Here is a 16,150-nt window from a genome sequence, read left to right on the forward strand (position 1 = left end):
CTTGAAATTTTACATCCCATGTTACGTAAAAATTTGGAAATTTTCAGGTATTCTTGTGGTATAGATAATTTATCTGGTTGAATGAAGATGGTGGAAACTTATCTGATTTCTCTTTGACAGTTTGGTTGCAAGTCTGGGGCAATTTAATTTAAAGACAGGCATGATTGTTGACATTTTTATACAAACTGATCGTCAGCTATAGTAAACTTCCACAAGAGACCTCATTCTATATATTGTTTGACTCCCTGCTTTCTTCGTTTAGTCTTTATGAACATTTTAAAGCTCTCGAGACATACTGCCAAATTGCTTTCCTTTCAGCAGTACATCCTGGTATCTGAAAACTTGCTGTGCAGCAGCACCATGGCAGGTTCTGGGCACTGAATCAGTGAGCAGTGTTGTCATGGTCCCTGCCATGTGTGGAGCTAATGGTCCAGTCTGCCAGAGAGACCTGTTCACCAGATAGCCACACTATGCATAGGGGTGTGTGAGTGTGTGTGAACATGGTGAGTGTTAGAGGGGAAAAGGGCAGGGCAGTGAGAGTAAAACAGGAGTCTCAACCTTATCCAGTGACTGTACACTTTCCAATTGTCAATATTATAAGTATTCAAACCAAACTGATTGAAACCTGGCTGGGCATAACTTGGCGGCCGAGCCAGCACCTCTGAGCAGGGCACTGGACAGACTGAGCTTCCTGCCACCTGACTGGGAAACTGTCTGAAGCTCAGAGGTTTCCAGATCTCCAATTTCAAGTCAGTAAGTGGTACACCTCGGCTGGCAGGTGGCCCCCTTTATGTTATGTAGCTTTCCAAAGTGTTCCACTGTGGAATCTGCTGTCATCTACTTTACTGGAACCAATTGTGAGACCAAAAGTAGGTAATAAAAATGTTAAATACCTAATGATTTATCTTCTGAGAAAGGTGTGTTAATTCCTCAATCTTCATGCAACCTTTAAAAAGAATTCTCTGGGCCATTTTATTAAACATAAATTCTTGTTGGTAAGTTATGAAATCATGCCAGTGTAGCTTTTAGAACTCTGAAAATCAATCAGAATTAACATATTGTTAGGGCCTTTCAAACTTATCCCTGATTTTAGGCATAGTATCAGCAGGGCATGGTGGCTCGCCCTTGTCATCCCCACACTTCAGGGGGCTGAGGCAAGAGGATCACTTGAGCTGGGGAGTTTGAGACCAGCCTGGGCAAAATGGTGAGACCTCCATCTCTACAAAAAGATATAAAAATTAGCCAGGTGTGGTGGTGCATGCCTGTAGTCTCAGCTACTCTGGAGGCTGAAGCATGAGGATCACTTGAGCCCAAGAGGTCAGTTGAGGCTGCAGTAAGCCATGATCGTGCCACTGTAGTCTAGCCTGGGCAACAGGGTGAGACCCTGTCTCTTAAAAAAATAATAAAAATTAAAAAGGCATAGTATCTTACTTCAGATTTCATTTGACAGATAGGACTGAAGACCCTTAAAATGTGCCAAGTCATGAAGAATTGTAAGCACAATAAAAACCTGGTGGACTCTTGAGTGTTTTGGTCGTTTCCTTTTACCTTCCCTGCTGTGAAAGTAAATCTCTTGAGTAAATCCTAGATTTCAGAGGGTTTCAATTTGACAGGTGCTTCTTTTTTTTTTCTTTTTCTTTTTTTTTTTTTTTTGAGTTGGAGTCTCACGCTGTCAGCCAGGCTAGAATGCAGTGGCGCGATCTCGGCTCACTGCAACCTCCGCCTCCTGGGTTCAAGCAATTCTCCTGCCTCAGCCTCCCGAGTAGCTAGGATTACAGGCGCGCACCACCGCACCCAGCTAATTTTTGTATTTTTAGTAGAGATGGGGTTTCATCATGTTGGCCAGGCTGGTCTTGAACTCCTGACCTCAGGTGATCCATCCATCTCGGGCTTCCAAAGTGCTGGGATTACAGGCGTGAGCCACTGAGCCCAGCCAGTGCTGCATTTTAAAAGATAGATGTTTCCATGGCCAGAAAAATATCTGCTAACTAATCTTTGCCAATTATTAGAAAAGTTTATTTTTTCTTCTGTTATACTTACTCATTATTTTCAAAAGTTAACCAAAAATAATTCCCTGTGAACAGAAGTCGTTGCTGTTACGTGATTGCCACAATAGCGGCGATGCATTTCTTAGGGTTTTTTAAAATGGAAAAATCACATTTTATCTGAAATGTAGTTTCAGGATTAAAAATTCTATGTGTGCATGTGTGTGTGTGTAAAGATTATTAGACTCCAAATACACTTTCCTCTAAATAAAGACCTATGTGACTTTAAAATAGAATAAATTCTATCAAAATCAGAGCTACCTGAGGAAATGAAAATAAAGGTAGAAAAGAGTTTTCCTTTGATAAGAAGGTGGTGGAGAACTGGCCAACCACAACTGCAGGCGCTCGTCTTGGGCTGTTTCCCATTCAGAAGGTCCCTCCCCTCTCCTGGCCTCCCCTCCCCCAGGGTCTAATCAAAGGATTAGCCTACAGGTTTGGAAACAACAGCCGCTTGAGTTGAAGGCTTTTTACCCCCTTCTTGTGATTAAATGCAGGAACTGGAACAGTCTTTGGCTAGCTGGACTCAGAACTTGAAAGAACTTCAAACTATGAAGGCGGACTTAACCCGGCACATTCTCATGGAAGACGTGATGGTTTTGAAGGAGCAAATAGAGCATTTGCACAGACAATGGGAGGACCTCTGCTTAAGGGTAAGTCAGCTCACTGCAGGGCACGGCTGTTTGGGAGTGGATTGAAATGTCTCAGAAGGCCAGACAAAGTAGAAAGGAGCTTAATTTCATTGAACCGGAGGCCCTTTTCAGTGGGACCCCTCGCCTGGCCGCTGCTCCTTTAGAAGGCAGCAACATGGTTTAACAGATTTGACCCTTTTGTTTCTCCAGCGCTAAATGCTAGAACTTTGCACGCTTTTAATGAGCTTTTTTAAAAAGTCACTTTAAGTGGAGACAGAAATTGCAATTCTGATCAGATGTGTAGACTGCTCTCTGGCTTGTGTAGGTGGCAAGTCCTAATCAGTGTATCAGAAGCAGGACCCAGTGAAGAGGTCCTTTACTGGGGAGTCTCTTCTGGGCCTAACAGCAGGAGTCTTACTTAATGCTCCCTTACTTCAGGCATGGGAGCATTTCATATGAGTACTCTGCATTTACAGGAACCTGATGTTTATTTCAAGTAGCTGGTTTCTAAAATCCTGTAAGAGAAATGATCAACTGCTATGTTGTCTCAATGGATCACTTCAACTTATTAAGAATGGGATTGTATTAATAGAGTATTATACGGTATAGGCTTGTGACAAGATCAGGATTGAATTAAGGGGTTCAAATAGTCTTAAAGATCTTTGTTTTAAGAACATAGAATTCCAACGAAAATAAATTCCTTAATCTCATTTTTGTGAATTAAGAGATGTATTTAAAAAGTTGAAATTCAGACACGTTCTCCTTGATTTTAGTATTTAATATTCACAATGTACCCTAATTTTAAATGTTCTTTTAGAACTTTTCAATTTTTATACAAAAGAAAATGTTTAGAATATATGAAAAGTGTTCTGAACGTTAAGGTAGACAGGAAGACTGGGGCCCAGATGTTCCTAATTGTTACTATTATGAAATCAATCAGAATGCCAATGTGCAAAATGCCAGGATTTTTAAAAGATAAACAGATGCCCCGAGGAATGAAAACACAACACTTGTTTTTCTAGGATAGTTTTTCAAGCCTTTTTAACACGTTTGGCTGGCTAGGATATATAAGCATTCGGTATTTTCTCCTCCGAAAAGAGCAGAGGTTTCTTTATACACAGCAGGAAAATCTCAGCGAATTCAACCTTGGTTTCCTGGTCCATATGCGGGGTGTCAAAACTTTACCAAAAGAACTCTTAGCCACCCCTTTTAACACTAAGATTCTGAAGATTCTTAAAACCTGGGAATTCTTTTGTACATCTAGTTAGGCTAATTTGCATTATTTAAATTTATATTTAGTGAAATTTAAACCTTTAAGGAGGAGGACCATTAGCTGATGTCAGTTTAGGGGTTACTTATGCATAATGGGGTATTGGGTATTTTGGGGTCAGCCTGCTTGCTGCAGACCAGCTGTTGGTGATACTTTTATGGTTTCCATCCAAAATCCAGTGCATAACGGGCAAGTGGGTTAAATGAGTGATGTACATTGTTTTTGGTTTTGCTTTGTTTTGAAGCATAACACTAAGGACATTTAAACGGCTGTAGTTTTCCTGGTCCATTTGCATTATAAATGTTTGATTTACATTCTATCTGGATTAATAGTTTTTAAGTTAAATAGGACATTGTCCTTATGTTGGTATAAGGATTTGATTCGTTGTTAAAAGGGCAAGGATTTGGGTTATATCTTCATCTAGCCTTTCCTGTTTCTAATTTTTAATATAACCGGATAGTAACATATGAGTATTGGGTAAAACAGTCCTTCCAATCAGCTACATTTCAGGTACAGTATTTATTTTGTTATTTTTTATGGCATTTATCACAGGTGTAAGGAACTTCCGTTGATGCTAAACCCTAGGTTTAGAAGAGGCAAAACCAGACAAGGTTGAGTGTAGAGAGCTACTGATTAAAATGAATGAAACTCAGTTTTTTTGAGGGAGAGAAGGGGGTGCTTTCCTTCCTGGCTATACTCAGCTGCCAAATGTATTTTCATTTGCAGGTGGCTATACGTAAACAGGAGATTGAAGACAGACTCAATACATGGGTTGTATTCAATGAAAAAAATAAAGAGTTGTGTGCCTGGCTGGTGCAGATGGAAAACAAAGTTCTACAGACAGCAGACATTAGTATTGAAGAAATGATTGAAAAGTTACAGAAGGTAAGGGAGGACACCCCAGGTGGATGTAGTTATGACTACCATGGAATTGTCGGCCCTTCTCACTCCTAAGCCCAAACAGGGGCAATGTTACAGGTGTTTCTGGTAGCATTTTAGAAATTTGAAGGGACTTCACTATTTTTGATCCTTTTGAGAGAACAGTTGGAAGAGAGAAGGTTCCAGAGAGATGGGAGTGTGAGACCATTGTCAGTGGGCATGGTACTGAGGAGAGTTGCTCTCTCCATTAGGAAGTTTCGCCAGGGAAGGGGCTTACATATCCTTACACGTCAGCTGATACCCCAAGTGAGTTAGGGTTTCTCTAGTTGTTATTAAGAAGCTCCCCTTGGCCTGGTGTGGTGGCTCATTCCTGTAATCCTAGCACTTTGGGAGGCCAAGGCGGGTGGATCACCTGAGGTCAAGAGTTCAAGACCAGCCTGGCTGACATGGTGAAACCTCGTCTCTACTAAAAATACAAAAATTAGCCTGGTGTGGTGGTGGGCACCTGTAATCCCAGCTACTTGGGAGTCTGAGGCAGGAGAATTGCTTGAACCTGGGAGGTGGAGGTTGCAGTGAACCGAGATGGTGCCATTGCACACCAGCCTGGGCAACAGAGCAAAAATTCCATCTCAAAAAAAAAAAAAAGAAGCTCCCCTTGCCAAAGGGGAGAGACCAACAGCAGTGAGGCTCATAATTTTGAAATGGTCAGTGGTCTCCACAGGGAAAAGTAATAACATTCTTGCTGCAGTCACCTAAAACACCACCGAGTCAAACCTCTGGAAAACTGTAACCGATGGCAGCCTAATTAGTTATGCTCAGTTGCCCTCAGCTCCCAAGTAGGTTAGAAGAAATCTGTGAGAGGAAACAGAGGGCTTTTGAATTAAATAACTATTAAAAATAAAGTAATTATTGCCTCACATATTTTGCATTTGCCTGATGCGTGTTGCCTGACTTTTTAGCTACTCACTGAAAAGTTAGCTTCATTAGAAGGTATGAGGTTTTGAGACAGTGTCTCACTGTGCTGGAGTGCAATGGCGAGATCATAGCTCACTGCAGCCTCAACCTTCTTGGCTCAAGGGGTCCTCCCACCTCAGCCACCCGAGTAGCTGGGACTACAGACATGTGCCAGCATACCTTGCTAGTTTTTTTAGAAGTGGGGTCTTGCTATGTTGCAATGGCTAGTCTTGAACTCCTGGACTAGAGTGATCCTCTTGCCTCGGCTTCTCAAACTGCTGGGATTATTGGTATGAGCCAGTATGCCTGGCCAATTTTTTTTTTTTTTTTTTTTTTAATTTCAAGAGGCAACTTTGTATGTTTGTGGCTGGAGAAGAAATGAGTTTAGGCTAATTAGTCAGGCTTTATGTTTTGGTGCCTTTGCCAGGACTGCATGGAAGAAATAAACTTGTTTAGTGAAAACAAGTTACAGTTAAAGCAGATGGGTGACCAGTTGATCAAGGCCAGCAACAAATCGAGAGCAGCTGAGATCGATGAGAAGCTCAACAAAATTAACGATCGTTGGCAACATCTTTTTGATGTCATCGGATCAAGGTAAGAAATGGGCTAAAAATGATTACTCTCCAGGAACAGTAATTACTTTACAGATCTAGTAAACTGAACCCAGTCTTCCTCTAAGATGATCCAGCAATTTTATAAGTTTACAGATTAAGGCAAAGTTTGGTAAAAATGAGTGGAAATTCTTTCAATGTTATAAAAAGAATTAGATGCTAGTATATCCCACCTTAATATTTTTTCTTTAGCTTACAACTTTACATGAATTAGAGTAGTTTTAAATGAGAGTTGGAAACTGATTTGGAAAGGGATCCTTGGGAGGGGGTATTGTTCAGAAATTCTGCCTCTGTGTTAGCATTTGTGTGTCCCCACAGTGGAGCCATGCCTGTTGCTCCTGCCTCAGGATGGCAGATCAGGCAGGTGAGGGCACAGGCCTGGTTTCTGGAGGCTGGGGGCCCATGACTGCCCCACTACTTGCACTCAAGGCAGGGGCAGGAGTCTACTCTTAAGTGTGTGGGCTCAGAGTGCCAGGTCTCCCATGGGTGTCTTGTCTTAGGATATGGATTTGGGCGCAGCCAAGTCCTAAATCAAAGGACCACAAATCAAAGCTATATTGGCTGGTGCAATCTTATCAGAAATAGCGCTGATAATTTTACCTCTCCTCCCAAAATGATGATGATGCCCAAAGTTTTTAAATGTCTTCAAACTCCCCCTCTAAAGACAAACCCCAAGTGGATGTTTATTCAGTGGCCACCTGGCATACAGCGAACAGTCACTTGGCCTTGGAACCACTTGTGCAGCTATGCTTCCACTGGCCACACGGGTCCTTTCCATAGCAGTGTGCTCAGATGTTTTGAACAACACATAGAATTTGAAATATACAGAAGAACCTATAAGGTGAATAAAGAATTGGGAGGTGATAAAAGTAAGATACTCTTAATAATTTGGCATCTTCTTTACCTCATTGTTTACTGGAAACCACAAGTGAACCTGAGTCAACCAACAGAGGCACCGGGCTAAATGCTATGAGAATTACAGGCAGGAAGTAAGTTGAGTCAGTTACATTAGTGGAAGTAGGTATCTGAGCAGCTGTAAAACCAAGTGGTTTGAGAGCTCAGATCCCATCTTCCTGGGATTAGGAAGAGCCTTACAGAGGGGCTGCGTTCCCACATGGTCCTGAATGAGGGATTGCGGTTACTGGTGGCAGAGAGAGAGAGACATATACATTGAGAGCAAACAGGTACAGAATAGAGCAGCATCGAAGCCGTTCAGGAAGTGATGAGAAGCCCCATTGGCCCCAAGCATAGGAGATGAGCTAGAAAGATGGGCTGGGGCTAAATCTTAGAAGACTTTAAATCTCAGCTACATACTTGGCCTTCTGAAAAAATATCTGAGTCATGCCTTGTTCCTTAGCAGTGGAGGGTTTGCTGAAGACAAATATTAGGGGGATTTGGCTGGCAACATAGACTGGCCCAAATTCAACTTCTCTCCACAGCCAGTTGGGGGAAAAAAACAAACCTACAGAAATGTATGATGGAAACCTAAGTAAGGATTAAGAGCACAAGTTTTGAACCATTCCTGACTTTCCCACTTATTCACTGTGGAAACTTGAGTATGTGATTTAACCTTTCTAGGCCTCAGTTTCTAAATCTGTAAAATGGGTCTAATTGGCTTACATCAGAGGCCACTGGTGCTGTCTGCTGTGAGGATATGTGTCATGCCTTTGGTATAGGGCCAGCACAACACATATGAGCCAGCATTTATGGAGTGGTTGTTTTCGTTACTTTTCCATGAGAAGACTCTTAAGTCGTGTGTTTATTGAGTGGAAGATGATTCTGTCGGTTACGTCTAGTGATGAGAGGTCTTTCCACAATGAGGCCTGCAACTGGACTACCTAATTCTCAGAGCTTAGAGTAGCGCATCAGATGTTTGTTGAAATGAATGAATGTTTCAGTGCATTCGTTAAGAATAAGATAATTTCTGTGGGATAAATTGTGTCTTTGTGGTCGCCTTTATAGCCTAAGTCTTCTCGGGCCCTTGGCACTAGTCAAGGGTATGATGGCATCACACCCATTCATGGATCATACAGGATCAAGATCTAGCTAATGTTTCCTGAAGGTTAGAATGACAGTCCATTTTTAATCATTCATGCTCTGCTTATATCACTTTGGAGTTTAACAGGCTGTTTGCTTTCCTCTCTCACTCTTTGCCTGTCTTCAGCCAACCTTTTGGTGGGAAAGAGATAAAACACTGGGTAAAATTTTATTGATCTTTTTGGAAAGAACAGCTGGGGGAAAAGGAGTTGAAATAATAGCAAATATATTGCCAGCTGCCTATATTCTTAACAATATGCCTTTTTTGTGTGATTTCACTTAAACTTCACTGTGATTCTGAAAAGTAGATACCATTGTCCCATTTTACACACCAAGAAGGAAACTGAGGACTGAAGCTAAGCAACTTACCCGTAGTTACATAGCCAGCGTGTGACGTAACCAGGATTTCAACTCAGGCAGTGTCACCTCCCTGACAGCCCAGACCCTCTCATTTGAAACACTGAAATGAGCAGTACATGCTGAGTGCTAATCCCTTCAGCACTGAGGAATTTGGGAGGGAATCATTTTTCTTATTTCAAAGCAAGGGCCAGGCTGAGACAGACAGCTAGAATCTAAGAAGCTCTTAGCTGAGTTTATTGTTCAGGTGAATCTGTGGGTTGAGGCAGCAAACTTGGACCTGTCATAATCAGCCTTACATAGAATCAGCCTTACATAGACTCCCTGATGCTGACTTCACCCTGGGCCTTGTACAAAGGAAGGGAAGGGTTGGAAGCACAGGCTGCAAACTTTACATTTGAACAGTGGCGACAAGAACCTGCTCTGCGGGATGCCCTGATGGCTTCATTTGCCCACAGGATCCAGGACACCATGTAGCCTCTTCCATCCTGCCCACAGTATTCTGCTTTGGCCCTGTGGGCAGGGAACAGCATCTCTTGTTAAAAATAAGATCGGCCAGGCATAGTGGCTCACGCCTGTAATCCCAGCACTTTGGGAGGCCGAAGCCAGTGGATCACCTGCAGTCAGGAGTTTGAGACCAGCCTGGCCAACATGGTGAAACCCCATCTCTACCAAAAATACAAAAACTAGCTGGGCGTGGTGGCGCGCACCTGTAGTCCCAGCTACTCAGGAGGCTGAGGCAGGAGAATGACTTGAACCTGGGAGGTGGAGGTTGCAATGAGCCTTGATCACACCACTGCTCTCCAGCCTGGGTGACAGAGCGAACTCCGTCTCAAAAAAAAAAAAAAAGATTGAAAGGTGATCCTACATAGGTACCCGGCCTTGTTACTGCGAGATCTGAACTACAAAACTAACTTCAAGGTTTAGAATGGTTTTCAGAAGTCCAAGGCCTCAATAAATCAGTTTTAATTCACTGGAGGAAAAAATGGGATTTAGGATAGGCTTCCTTAAAAACCACATTAGATTTCTGATCATTTCAGGTGGTAGCCTCCGTTGTTGGATAGATAGGAGAGGAAACCAACATTGCTTATTTTTTAAGTGCTAGGCTCCTCACGTAGATTATTTCATTTTAATTCTTAAAACAACACTGCAAAGTCGTGTGATTCTTCATTTTACGGAGAGGGAAACTGCAGCTCAGAAAAGGTAAATAATTTAGCCAAGGACAATGGGAATTCTGCCCGGGACAGGAATGTGCACATAAGATTACTTGGGCCCTGGTGTGGGTATAAAGAGGCCCGTGATTGGCTGTCCCTCAGAGTTGCTCTGGGAGCTTTTAAAAGTCCTCATGGGCCCTTAGGCAGCTTCTTACAATGGTGACATCTACACTCTTATGAAACATGCAGGTAATTTCATCAACAGAGGTCATTTAAAGCACTATATATATGTTTGGTGATTGTAATTATGTAGAACCCAAGTTGATTTGATGACAAGAAATATTATATGCTACTACGTTCGTTTGTCAAATTAAAGGAAGAGTTAAACTTTTTTTATCTGTGTCTATTAGCCCCTCTCCCTCCTCTTTTCTTCTTCTTTTTTTTTTTTTTTTTTTTTTTGAGACAAGGTCTGGCTGTATGGCCCAGGCTGGAATACAGTGGCACAGTCACAGATCACTGCAGCCTCTACCTTTCAGGCTCAAACAATTATCCTATCTCAGCCTCCCAGGTAGCTGGGACTACAAGTACACACCACCATGCCCAGATAGTTTTTTGCTTTTGTTGTTTGTTTTTTATAGAGATGGGGTTTCACCATATTGCCCAAGCTGGTCTTGAGCTCCTGGGCTCAAGTTATCCTCCCACCTCTGCCTCCCAAAGTGCTGGAATTACAGGCATGAGCCACCTGCACCCAGCCTTTGATAACGTCTTTGAAAAGTGACTCAGCAAAACTTCTGAATGCAAGACAGACAACTAAATTACAGAAGGTGTCCTTCAGAACTGCCAATATGTGCATTCCTCTGTTTTGGAGGAATCTGGATTACCTAAGAACAGTTAAGATACAAATTGTTGCGTGATAGACAAAAAGATGCAGGGTTAACCTTCACAGCCAGCACAGGCCAAAGCTCTGAAAAGATGGTTCTTGGATCTCATTCCCTCAATAGGACTGATGCGAGAGAAGGAGTTGACCTGCCACCTGTTCTCACCTGTGCCTCCCCTTATTTTTAAAAACCCAATAGTTGAACTCCTTAAAAATTCATCTACTTTTGTTTCCCAGAACTCCCTCCCCATTTCCTTAATGAGAACCTTGCTTGTCCTATGAACCAGAGCTCTGTAGACACAGGTGGGGCTGTGTCTTCAGTGAGTGCCTCTGGCAGGTTGCACATCTTGATGAATTCTTTTAGAGACTTGGGATCAGGGTGAGGAACTCTTTTTAAAGACTCTTTCTAGCAGCATGTGTGAATAATCTGATGAAAGCGTTCAGTACCTGATATAGGTTGGACAGCGAAGTGGAAAGGCATACCCTCTCAAAGTTTACGTTGGTTTTTCTCTTGGTTGGAATCATTTTAATGAAAATGATTTTAATTTTCTTTTTGCTTATCTGTACTTTCCAAATGTTCATTATGGAAGATGTCACGTTATAACATGTCATGAACAAATGTCATCAATTTTATGTTCTCTCTCCTGAATTTCTCTCTGATGGTAGCACCACTAGCCAGGCCTGTCATCCTTATTAAGCCACTGACAAGGAGGGACTTTCCTAGTACCGTATGACCTTGAAGATTAGCTCCTTCCTGTTTACACTGAATTGCTCTCACTATCAGAAATATCAAATCCATAAAAGGAACTTTTTAAACCAAGCATAACTTCTAAATTTTGCCTACCAACCTGAAAAGCTCACCTACTTTATAGTAGTGGCAATTAAAATGTTATCGTTAAACTCAGAAGTTATGACCGTGGCAATTGTGTGTTAAGATTGTTCTCCATGCCTTGTAGAATGGGCAGGAATACGTGTGCCTTTTTAAACTGATAAAGCTTTTCATTGCTCTCATTTTATCTGTATTTTCTCAAGGTTTTCTGGAAGACCAAACAATGCTGCTAGTCACGAAGTTGACTTGTGTTGGTCTTAGCAGGTTGCCTGATCCAGTGGGACTGGAAGGATTTAGGGATTATTTTAGCACAGGGAGAGCCAGATGTGAGGCTCCTCACTTGCATTTTCCTTCCCATCAGCCTGATCCTTCTGCCTCTAAAATGGGTGGCTGCTGTTCCCAGACCCTGCAGAAATGCCTTCCTGAGGGTTGGGGAGCTCCCCCAAGGAAAGAGTAGCCATCACTGGGGTAATGAGCAAGTAGCCTGATGGCCAGCATCAGGCAGGTCCAGTGTACTGAGCCTCAGAAGTTCATGTTCAGCAGGTTGCAGAAACAGCAGCCACGTGGGCCTGAGTTAGATGCAGCATTTTGGGAGAATTATTGCCAGATCTGCACTTCTGGTTCCACTGGTGTAGCACGTGTCTGCTATGTTTCAAGGTGGGGATACAATAATGACTAAATGTTGGGCTTTAGGGACTCCTGAAAAATGATATCGAGTCTCAGAATAAGGCTGGGAATGAGTCTAAGGTAGACTCAACACAAACCAAGCACTGCCACTCAGGATTGTCTGGAGAAACTGAGGCTGTGAATAAGGAGGAATTTTCAGACACATTATGGTAAACCTTGGGAGGAGCTAGCAAGGAAAATTAAAAAATTTCTTCCTCTGCAGTAAATTCCCTTTACACTGCAAAATAGAATTTTTTTGCACAAAGCAGATAAACTAAATGAACTCTCTGACCCTCCTAAACCAGGATGTTCAGGACCAAAAGGGCAGAGCAGAAAAACCCCACAGGGAAATTTCTTCTTTAAGAGGACAAGAGGAAGGCATTCCTGTTGGACTCAGGGGCTTCAGATTTTGCTGTTTCTTTTAAACCTGAAACAGAGAAATTTAATTTGAGGAGGACAGAAATCCTCTTTTGTATGCCGCAAATCTAAATGTTTCTTCTCTCTGTTTATAGCACTTCATAAATAACCCATAGCCAAGATAACAGTGTGACTTTCTTCTCCCAGCGTTGCAATCCTGTAGCGTCAGAACAAAGACTGTGTGTGTGAGGAAAAAGCTGGAGATATTTGTTTATTGGAAGGGAGAAAACTGAGATGAAAAATTGCAGTTAGCAGGGGAGAAGGTGTCTTCCTTCCCGCTGGCATTGCCCTGTGCCTGCGAGCCAGCCAGCCGTGCTCACAAGGAGCCTTGGAGAGGGCTGCGTCCGCCTCTGTGCAAGATGCTGAACCAGTGAAGAGGGCACGCCGGGCAGGGGGAGGGGCTGCCTCAGCCCTGGGAGGTGGAGGTGCAGCCGGGAACTTGGAGCTTTCGCTTAAACATAAGGAATGATTTTTTCTCATCAACAGTAAGTGCCATTTTCATCATCAGCTCTGCCTTGGGCCGAGGCGCCAGCTGCTGTCCCTTGTGTCTTGCTCTCTGGCTGTGTCGCTTTGGTTACAATAGAAATCACCGATGAGATGGTGGCTGCGGAGTGTTTGTGCTCAGCCATCGGGGGATGGGTTCTTTCCCAGCGTCAGCATGCGTGTGGTGTCTGCAGTCTGCCTCTGACAAGCAGGGCAGAGGAGTGATTATGCCGTGTGGAAAATGGAAGTCCTCCGGTGACAAAAATGCTTTAAAGAGGCAATGAGCTTAGACGTGTATTGTAATGCCTCTGCCCCTAAATCAGGGCTTCAGGATCTTGGAGTAATGCATTATTTTGCCATAAGGATATTTAGTCATGTGAAAAGATACAATTGTACAGGATTTGTACAGTGTTTTTTGCAACTGACAGCTGCCCACAGGTTTGACTATTTGTTTATTTCAGTACAAATTCAGATACTTGAACCATCTCAGTTTTCCTTAGTATTTTTTAAATTAGGCATAGGAATTTTTTTGTTCACTTAGGCTGATTTAGGGCTTTTATAATTTAACTGTAGACTCCTGAGCACATAGAGGATAGGGCTAAATAGTAAATTATTCCATATGTATAAATTTGACATGTAAAGCCTTCATCATACATTGTTAAGGCTTAGGCTTGGTATATAGAATGTTGCTAACATGGCTTGATTTTGTTTGTTTGGAAGGAGAGCAGTGTTCGTCAATGTTATATTCTCATCCATTGCTAGTTAAAAGAAAAACTTTATTTGCCTTGATTGTTTTCTGCATTTTTACCCATAACCACTGCAAAAGAACTCTTCTAATTTAAGGCGGCTCTTAGGCATAATTCTTTTGTTTGGTTTCATAGAAAACATTTTGCTTTTGTTCAGGTCTCCCAGTAAAGAGCCTATGCAGGTGGAAAACTTCGCTTTTGTACCTAAAAATTTTGTTTTTCTGATTCTCATAACTGGGATTTAATTCAGGAAATCATGCTGCTTTTTCCTGGAGAAAGGTTATTTGTTGAAATGTCTATGTGAGAAATGTTAAGAGCACCTGGGTCAAAACCTGGACAAGTGCAGAGATGGTGGCCACGGCAGCAAACTGCTCAGGTGGTTGATGTCAGGCAGTGCTGTGGTTGCTTCTGTATGCCAGCAGTCTGGTTTCTGAATAGGTTTTCTTATTTCCAGATATTAACTTTAGATTTTAAATTTTTCAAGAGCAGTATTAACAAGGCCCAACATGTGGAGGTCAGTTGCCTGGGTTGGCAAAAGACAAATACTTCCTGACCTGGGACAGGTGATAATTAGATTACAGTGTCTGTACAGAACAGAACGATACATGCTCAGCAGTGCACCTGATGAGTCCCAGGGTAAATTGTTACCTGATGATCAAAGGAACAACATTTAGATTCCCAGGCATTTGGGGGTATTAGGCCTCTGGATGGAGTTTGGGATATACTGGCTACATCCTGGCTGGATGAGTGCTTTGTCACTTGGTGACCTTCTTTTCCTTCCCTCCCACCTTCCCCTCCTCTTTAACTTGCACTAAGTATGCCTGTGATGTGAGTGTCTGTCACCGCTTCATTGGCTCTGTGTAAAACCAGGGCTGAGGAGCACGAGTGGCTCCTAGGCTGGCAGCACGCTGCTTTGTGGCAAAAGGGCTCTGATATGCTCTGGTCTTTACCTCTTTTCTTTAAAAATCTAACTTGGCCACCTCTTTTATGAAGAAGACAAATCAGACAAATTGGAAGGTATGAGTGAACATCATTTACTCCTTCAACAGCTATTTATTGAGCAACTCCTATGTTGTATTACAATGTCAACATTACATCTAAATTAGGTGATAACCTCTCTGGGAAGAAGTCCTATCTTCCAGCTATCTCTGAATCCTCAGGGTCCTGTGCAGGATCCAAGACAAGGCAAATGGTTAAGTGTTTACTGAAAGAAAATCATGGAGGGGAAACATGGGCAGCATGTATTGAGTCTTCCAGCCTCCTCCCCAGGCACCTGCTAAGAGCCCCAGGTTGTAGCATCTACTATACCAGCTCCTACCCCTCAGTGTATCCTGAGCTATGAGTCCAGACTTCTGGTCGTGTTCTCTGACTGCAGCAAAACAATCCCGTATCTCCAGTATGTGCATGTTTGTGTGTGTGGGATTATGTGAGAGGATGGGTAGTGCTTAAGAACAGCAGCTCCGGACCAGACTACCCAGGTTAGAATCCTGCTTCCGCTATTGACCATGTGACTTGGGCGAGCTCTTTACTCCCTGTGCCTCGGTTTCCTCATCTGTCAAGTAGGGATAATAATACTACCTATCTTCTAGCATTGTTGTGAAGAGGAAATGATGCCTATAATCCTAGCGCTTTGGGAGGCTGAGGCAGGTGGATCACTTGAGGTCAGGAGTTCAAGACCAGCCTGGCCAACATGGGGAAACCCTGTCTCTAGTAAAAATACAAAAATTAGCTGAGCATAGTGGCAGGTGCCTGTAATCCCAGCTACTCAGGAGTCTGAGGCAGGAGAATCACTTGAACCTGGGAGGCGGAGGTTGCAGTGAACCCATGTCGCAACACTGCATTGCAGCGTAGGCGATAAGATACTCTTGTCTCAAAAAAATAAAATAAAATAAAATAAAAAATAAATGAGTTGCTAACATGAAGCACAACAGGCCTAGCACATGTGGCCATCAGCGTGGGATATAGATGTTTCATTTTAATAATAAAGTTTATAATTTTAAAGCATACACATTGTAGAAACTTTAAAAGAATGGGATGACAGTAGACAGTCTCATATTTTATTCCTACACCCCATTGGTTTGTCCTGAGCACCCCGTTTTGGATACCACAGCCCTGGGGAAACCAAGCAAATTATTCCCCAGCCTTCTCCATACCCCCTCTGCGTGTTGCACACCTAACCCCCAGGGTTAACAGTTC

The 16,150-nt window shown here is 42.7% G+C and overlaps 1 protein-coding gene across 13 annotated transcripts in view; it reads left to right on the plus strand.

Moving 5' to 3' along the window:
• Positions 1-16,150, plus strand: part of SYNE2 (spectrin repeat containing nuclear envelope protein 2) — a 433,601-nt gene that overhangs the window by 391,117 nt on the left and 26,334 nt on the right. For 10 of the 13 annotated variants that reach the window (XM_054449822.2, XM_054449816.2, XM_054449824.2 and 7 more), the window contains 3 exons: positions 2,540-2,695; positions 4,671-4,829; positions 6,205-6,371. In XM_054449822.2, the coding sequence (XP_054305797.1) occupies positions 2,540-2,695; positions 4,671-4,829; positions 6,205-6,371 (482 nt within the window). Of the gene's footprint in view, positions 1-2,539; positions 2,696-4,670; positions 4,830-6,204; positions 6,372-12,902; positions 13,211-16,150 lie in introns of those variants that run through there. The other 3 variants (XM_054449830.2, XM_054449831.2, XM_063651668.1) reach the window with 3 other exon arrangements.

This window comes from Pongo pygmaeus, chromosome 15 (genome assembly GCF_028885625.2).
Source record: "Pongo pygmaeus isolate AG05252 chromosome 15, NHGRI_mPonPyg2-v2.0_pri, whole genome shotgun sequence".
NCBI lineage: Eukaryota > Metazoa > Chordata > Mammalia > Primates > Hominidae > Pongo > Pongo pygmaeus.